This window comes from Brassica oleracea, chromosome C3 (genome assembly GCF_000695525.1).
Source record: "Brassica oleracea var. oleracea cultivar TO1000 chromosome C3, BOL, whole genome shotgun sequence".
In the NCBI taxonomy this organism is placed as follows: domain Eukaryota; kingdom Viridiplantae; phylum Streptophyta; class Magnoliopsida; order Brassicales; family Brassicaceae; genus Brassica; species Brassica oleracea.
This window is the reverse complement of record NC_027750.1, coordinates 49242750-49250282: the sequence shown is the minus strand read 5'-3', so window position 1 is coordinate 49250282 and position 7533 is coordinate 49242750. Positions and strand designations below refer to the sequence as shown.

General features: G+C 34.3%; 2 protein-coding genes across 2 annotated transcripts; one reads left to right on the top strand and one right to left on the bottom strand.

Moving 5' to 3' along the window:
- Positions 1-705: 705 nt before the first annotated feature.
- Positions 706-1398, top strand: LOC106334150. The gene has a single exon (XM_013772481.1). It carries the CDS (start codon positions 709-711, stop codon positions 1396-1398), a length of 690 nt encoding a protein of 229 aa, XP_013627935.1. The 5' UTR covers positions 706-708.
- A 1096-nt stretch (positions 1399-2494) lies between these two features.
- On the bottom strand, positions 2495-4775 carry LOC106336424 (probable pectinesterase/pectinesterase inhibitor 33). Its single transcript, XM_013775259.1, has 3 exons — positions 4030-4775; positions 3370-3705; positions 2495-3283 (listed from the first exon to the last, which is right to left on the bottom strand). Exons 1-3 carry the CDS (start codon positions 4751-4753, stop codon positions 2586-2588), a joined length of 1758 nt encoding a protein of 585 aa, XP_013630713.1. The 5' UTR covers positions 4754-4775; the 3' UTR covers positions 2495-2585.
- Positions 4776-7533: the final 2758 nt, after the last annotated feature.

The window sequence follows — 7533 nt, the reverse complement described above, 5'->3', positions numbered from 1 at the left end:
GAGTAAGGAACTTACACTCACCAACTTGAGGGGGAGTGTTAAGAGTGGTATGGTTAAGTAAAGTCTGCTGAACCAAACCAATGAGATAAGTCTCGGGTTGTTGAGATAAGTACAACATATTAGAAGATAATGATGTAAGGGGAGTTGTAGATATAGTAGAATCCCCTTGTAAAGATACGATGATCGAGTATTTGTATCCGACGTGATCAATGAGAAACACACAGAGTTTACAAAATACACTTTCTCTCACAGTTTACAACAAACTTGAAGCAACAAAATGAGAAATGAAACCGATAATAGTATGCAAAGGTCCATAGAGAAACCCAATTCCACGTTCTTCTCGTGAATGTAAAGGTCCGTTGAGCAAACTTATTTTTCCAGTAGGAAATGTCAGTGCAAGCATTATCTATATTTCAATATTTATCATCTTAACATGCTTTCTCTCTTTATGAAACTTCTATTTTCAAATTAACTACATGATAGCGAGAGAATGAGGAAAGGAAAGTAAAATACAAAAACATCCAAACGTACGTGTTTATAGGTAACGTAACAAACGTGTACATGTGCACGAAAAGGCATATATTAGTTTCACAGTAACCGTTGCAACCCACTTCATTAGAAGTTTCCTTATTCCACATTGTAAAATCCGACGAAGACACGGAAACAAAACACAACAATTCATTGATTGGATTTAAGAGGGTGAAGAGAATGAAGAAGCAGACAAAAATAAACTCAGTCTTGGAGAAGAAACTTGAAGAACTCGAGTATCTAAGTGAATCACTCACTGTTGATGAAGATGATCCCAGTGTCTACCGCGATATCGAACTCCGAGTTATCTTCGCTAAGACCCTTTTAGCGGCTGAGATTTCGTCGCGACCGCCAACGGAGACAGAAGGAGAAGAAGTCAGTGAAGAAAGGCTGAAACTTGGTTGCATGGCTAAGAGGTTAAAAGAACTCGAAGAGGCTTTTACAACCAATCGATTCTCCGGTCGTGATGATGAGAGTATGGATAGTAATGATGGTGTTGGCGATGGTGAAGCCGGTTCGGTTTACTCGTGGGTGAATTCTTGTCAGGAGGAACTTGGTAAAGCAGAGGAAGAGAAGGAGGAGGAGGAGAAGTTGCTATTGTTTCAAGATGCTTCATCGGAGGAGAAGAAAGGAGATGAAGACGCTGAGCAGTGGCCATTGTTTCAAGATGCGTCATCGGAGGAGAAGACAGAGGTTACGTTTCCAGCAGTACCGGTTAAGGAAGAGGTGGTGGTTAGAGAAGTGATAGAGAAGAGGCGGTTTGCTTTTATGGATTTGATCTGTTTCGGTTTAATGAGTTTGATTATAACTTTACTATTAGGGTATATTGGTGATATCACAGAGGAAGATCCTTTTCTTACCCCTACTTAGGTGATTGTTTCATTTGATTTTCACTCTGTTTTTAGTTTCATTCTTTCAGTTTGCTACTTGTATGAATACATTATTAGATGGTTGTATTCTTTCATTGTATGGTTTAATGCATGAGTATGAAGTATAGTAATCAAAAAGCTATGATTTTAAATTACAAAAACAAAGATAGAAAGAGGAGAGAACTTAAAAGTTGTGGAATTTGTTTCCTCGCACCAATGCATAACACTGAAACAAACAGAGTCAAACCGTTCACAAAAAACCGAACATATGACCTTTCTATGAAGATGGGTAAATACTGTTAAAAAATTGGCTCCTAATTAAACAGATTAGCATCCCCAGACACATGCTTGACCAGTTTCTAATTAGAGCCGGTTCTTAACATCAATGCCAAATAAGTGAATTAGAGCCGGTTCTTAACATCAATGCCAAATAAGTGAATGATACGAAGGTGTTAGTGCAGTGACGACTGAGTTTTAGAAGCTGAAGAAAAACAACTCCTCAAGGTGTCCATGTACCAGTCGTGAAGTACTACATGAAGTCGTGAAATACTATATGAATTCGTACAAGAAGTGACGTGAAGTGAAGCTGTGTAGCTGACTTGAAGACTGGACTTGGAGCCGATGTAGAGCTAAACTACAAGATACTTCGAAGCTAAGCAAGCTATGATTTACTTTGGAGAAGGGTAAATCATCAAGGAAAGATTTTCAAAAGGCATTGAAGAAGTTTTGGAAATATTCCATAAAGAAAAATTTGTGAATATATATTCCTTGAGAAGTTGGCAAAGATAAGCCACGAAGTTTTCATTGTAATCCTGTTGTAGTACTTTGTGAAATAAAAAAGAGCATTGTACTTGTATGTATTGCTCTCTGTAAGAGACTCGTCTTGCACCTTCGGAAGGATGCACACACCTTGAAGTACGTAAATCTCAGATTCAACGGATGGATTTCGAACTAAAATGTATTGCTCTTGTCTCTTAATAACATTGATAAAAGCCTGTTTTCAAATTTTAAGCTGGACCTCATGTAGCGCTAGAGCAAATGCGTCTTATAGCAATGTATCTTTAAATATTATATATATAGAATAGTTTGTTGGGTTAACAGTGATGTTAACAAGAGATAAATAAATAAACAACACATAACACACTATATAAATAGTCTTTGGGAATGGAATGGACCATGCAATTCTCCTCACAACCCTGTCTTGAACGGCACGCCAGTGGAAGGCAACCATGAACCGCCTGCAATGAGGCTTCCCACAGTAAACCGGGAAGCAACCGAAGCACTGGTTATGGCGTGGAATCCTTTCCACCGGACCCGCCACCTCGTGGAAGAACCCGGTCCAAAATTTTTATACTCTCCATAGAAAACCGTGTTGAGAGCAAAATTGGACCCTCTTAACCAAGGAGACCATCCCAAGGGACTGATTGAGTTATCTATATAAGTCTTCATGATAGTAACACGCGAATACGCTTGCCACGGTCGACCTAAATAGGTCTTGTAAGCTCGAATAACAGGCCTCAAATCAGAAGCCGCGATTATCCTTGAGCTATGGATGGTAATACCTGTGTTCTGAAAAGGGTCACCACGACCCTGAGCTGTTATAACGTTAGCTTGGCCACGGAGAGGACGTCGGACGAGAATCATGCAGTTTTGAAACACAACAGCTGCATTTCCGAAGATGAAGTCTATGGTGCCTGAGATGTAACATTCTCTAAAGAACTGACGTTGCGAGTGAATGTAGAGCGTGTCTTGGAATCCATGGATACCGACACGGTAGAAAACTGAGAGGTCAGAGGATGACCGAACCGAGACAGCTTGGCCGCGTAATGGCCCTGCCGTATTGATGAATGTCATGTCCTTTGCTACAAACCTTTGGCCTCCAAAGCCTTCAGTAAGAGTTGACAAAAAAACTATTTAATATCATAAAAAGATTTAAATCGGATTTATCCAAGATGTTAAGAAATATATTTACCAGCTGTTGCTGAGTTATAGGTGGTATAGCCGTTCTTGACGCTTCTACTGCTGGTGATGATTGTTTTTCTTGCGCCGTCACCAACAAGCATTATGTTGTGGTTATCGTTCCCGACTTCAATGTTCTCTCTGTAAACACCTTTCTTCACATATATTATAAATCTTGACTTGATTCTCCGTCTTCCTGCGAAGTTTATCGCAGATTGGATCGACCGGAAATGGCCGGACCTGTCTTGTGACACCACTAGATGGGGTCTAGATTTCGCTAAAGAGGCTGATACGAGTAATCGCCTCTCGTGTCTTGACACCCAGCTTGGGAAGTATTCTTCGTGGTTAGCTGCACAAACCAAACAAATAGAAATATGACCGTGTTAGATAAAGTCACGTTATTATTCAACCGTATTCGCATATAACCACTAAACATGAAAAATTATCTTTTGGAGGGAATATAACAAAGGGTGTTAATTAGTACACATGATTAATCTGATTACGTGTGATATAAGATTACGATAAACGTAATAACACTTTTGTTGCATCAAAGTATTAAGAGAAATTTATAAGCCGAAGCAAAAGAAAAAGTTGACAAATTAGCATGTTCGTGTATGAGGAATCTAATTAACCACTCAAAGTAATTATAATACTATAATAAAACTGAACGTACCAGTTGTATGATTATGTTGCTTCATGAGAACTCCATTGACAGCCAAACAGTTTCCAATCAAATCCGACAAGTTCTTGTTGGAGATCGCCGGAATGACAAAATCCGAGACTTTAAGATCCTCCGAACCAGACCGGCATGTTTCAATGTTGGTCTGGGCTGTGCTGAGCCACGTCTGTGCGTCGAAGTTCGAACACTTCACATCACTGGAAGCCCCCGGGTTAAGTCCCTTGAGCGTCAGGTTCAGCTGAGCCACCGTGTTTTCGAAGAGCTTTACGCAGTCTGACCAAGCGGCTTTCCGTTGGTTGTTGGTGCAGCTCGGACCGAACTTTACGGTCTGAGCGTGTGTGATGACGGCTTGGTCAAGTGCTACTTGGACCAGCAATCGTAGAAATTCGGACCGAAACCTTGGTGGTCTGTTAATGTTGTTGTGTGGGCTCCTTTGGAAGTAGTAATTGCATGTCTCAGCGTGTGGAGTCTTGTTGCACCACCATTTCATGTCTCCGGAGATAGAGCCGTTGTTGATCGGAGATGGAGCAGCCGCCGGACCGGGAGATGGCGGTGAGGTGGTTGGGGATGGTGCGGTTTCTGGTGATGGTGCAATATTGTGGTCCCATGGAGAAGGAGCATTTGCTCCACCGCTGAAGTCACCGTCGTGTACGGCGGAGGAGAATGGTAGAAGAAGAAATGATGCCGAGAGGCAGATGTGGAAGATGCCTCTAAGCATTTTTTTTAAGTTCTTGGGTATCAGTTTGTATGGGGAATTGAGAATCATGTTGTAATGTTTTAACTAATTAAAGGGATATTAATTTTGTATATTAAATTAATTCATATTTATTTTTAAAATTATAATTCTGGAGTTTGTGTGTATGTACTTCGCAAGTGATCATTATTGGGGAGAACATGATGATGTGTGTTGTCTTTGCTTGGGATTGTATACATATGATATCGTGAGTCATCTTCTTATTTAGCAACCTATGATTTATAAAATCATATAATATCAATCCTCTATAGAGATGCCTCTTTTTTAATCCAGATATATATTATAAAAATATTTAGAAGAAAAATGTCAAATGAATAAAGAGGAGGAAAAGTGACTTAAAAGGAACAAGAAGAAGAAAATGTGTTTTTCCAATGTTAAAGTAACCTACCATGTGCTTTTAGCTCAGTTTCTACTCTTGTAGTTTCAAGCATACGCAAACTCTTTCAATAATCTTTGTTTACTTTGTGTTACTATATATTTATATGGTACACATTTTTATATATGTTATGAATGTCTCCGGTGAATATTTAACTCCTGAGAGTTTTACTCGAATATTAGACATATGATTCGGTTTTCGGTTCGATTCCTACTTGGTTTGTTATTTGGTTCCATTTGTTTTATGGTTTTGTAGAGATATGTAAACTACTCGAACATTTATGAAATTTGTTTAGTTTTCGTTTTTTCTTAATTCAGTTCATATAATACTAAGAGAACTAGCTAATACTTAAAAGTTTGGACCTAGCTAGTTCAGATTACTTTAGTTTTTCTGATAATTTTGATGAGAATATCGACTAATTACAAGTTGATCGAATAACTATTGGTAACTCGGTTTAGAATATCATACAATTCTGATCATTGTATATAAATAAGAAAAAATATTACGATAATTTGGTTTATTTAGATAATTTATTTATTTATTTATTAATAATTTTAGATACTTAGGAACATATTTTTTTTATAAATTGTATTTATAGGTATACTGTATATATAAGATTATTTAAAACTAAATCAAACTAATATTTTAAGTATCTCTATAATATTATTTGAGAAACATACTTCATACAATATAAAATAAATATATTTTCAAAGTAATAGAAATATTTTATTTTTATCTATCTATTTTATTAGATGATTACAAAAAATAATTAAATAACATAAACTGATATATGTTTAATTGTCTAAAAATAGTTTATAATAATTATTATTATTGAAATGTGTTTTCATATTCTTTAGCTGACTCTGATATCTTACAATTACAGCAAAAAAACAAAATACCTGTAAATTATATTTTACTTATATAATATGATTTCACAAAAATAATCACAATTTTAGTTCTGATTTTTAAGAGATATTAAAAATAGAACCTAAAAATAATTTCTTATGATAAGTATATTTTGATTAAAAAATTACAAAATCCTTACTGAGTTTTTTTCTTCATAATTAGTTTCTTTTTTAATTTATGTTTTATTTATGTTTGTGGAACTTAATACATCCATAATCAAAATATCCAAGCAAATTTGAATTCTTTTTAAAAATAATTTTCAGTTTACTTTTCAATAAATTTCAGACATACAATTATTTAGAAGTTATAAAATATTTTAATATTATGAATATTGATATTGGTTCATGAGCTAACAAAAATTTCCGAGCTTACAAAAATTTTTTAGCCATACTTATATATGTAATTTCCTATTGATCACCTCTTTATTTTCTAATATTTTTTAAAAATCAACATATAATTTGATAAATATTATGAAAGTACATGCACATTTAAACGAAGTAAAACTAAGTTGATTTGACTTAATTAGAATAAAAAATAATTATACTTGAGATTGAATTTGAAAGAATATATATAACTCAATATACTCACAGCATGAGTGACTCGACTAATCCAACTTATATCCAAAATCAAAGATCTAACTACAATAAGAAAAATATAATCTTAAAATAAGAATCTATTTATTTTTATAAATATAAATTACAGGATGACTCAAAACATATTAATAAATAAAAATAATATTTACTAATTGTTACAATATAGTTATATATATGCATGAGACTTCAGAACATTATCGTTTCATTCATTTTATGTATTTTTGAATTAAACTCTTCAGTTTATTTTTATTTAAAACTAAGCACAATATATATTACGTTATACATAATCTTACTAAAATATATTACGTATCTAATAAAATAAGCAATTTAAATGCAAATAAGAATTTAATCAAAATAACTATATTTAGAATAATATATTATAGTTGAATTCAGAGAAATAAATGCAATCCAATATACCCAAGTGATAAAAAATTGACCCAAAAATAATCAAACCAACTAGATATAACATATCCAAAATCATATTTCTAATTAAAATAGTAATATTTTTAATATATATATATTATAAATTATTAATTGATTTAAAACCAAAAGTAAATATCAATTAATTATAATATATTAACTTTATAAAGATTTACATATGTGGATGAGCACGGGAGAATCACCTTCTATAAATTATATTTTGGATACTTGGGTACCATTCAATTTTGGTTTTTTTTATTCAATTTGATTGGGGTAAAACGCCCAGGTATATTGAACATTATCAAGATAACGGTTTTTTCTCAATACGTCGTGACCAAAGTGTCTTCAAGTTCAAGGCTTGGAAGTTATATTTATCCGGCCCTAACAGAACCTAGTAGCTATTGAGGTGTATTGCTCAAAGCCTCAAACTAAAAGTTAAGTCAACTATG

Coding starts and splice junctions, on each gene's coding strand:
- LOC106336424 (XM_013775259.1), bottom strand. CDS start 4,753: ATGCTTAGAGGCATCTTCCACATCTGCCTCTCGGCATCATTTCTTCTT. Junction 3,706..4,029: donor GCAACATAATCATACAACTG/GTACGTTCAGTT, acceptor TGGTTTGTGCAG/CTAACCACGAAGAATACTTC. Junction 3,284..3,369: donor CTATAACTCAGCAACAGCTG/GTAAATATATTT, acceptor CTCTTACTGAAG/GCTTTGGAGGCCAAAGGTTT.
- LOC106334150 (XM_013772481.1), top strand. CDS start 709: ATGAAGAAGCAGACAAAAATAAACTCAGTCTTGGAGAAGAAACTTGAA.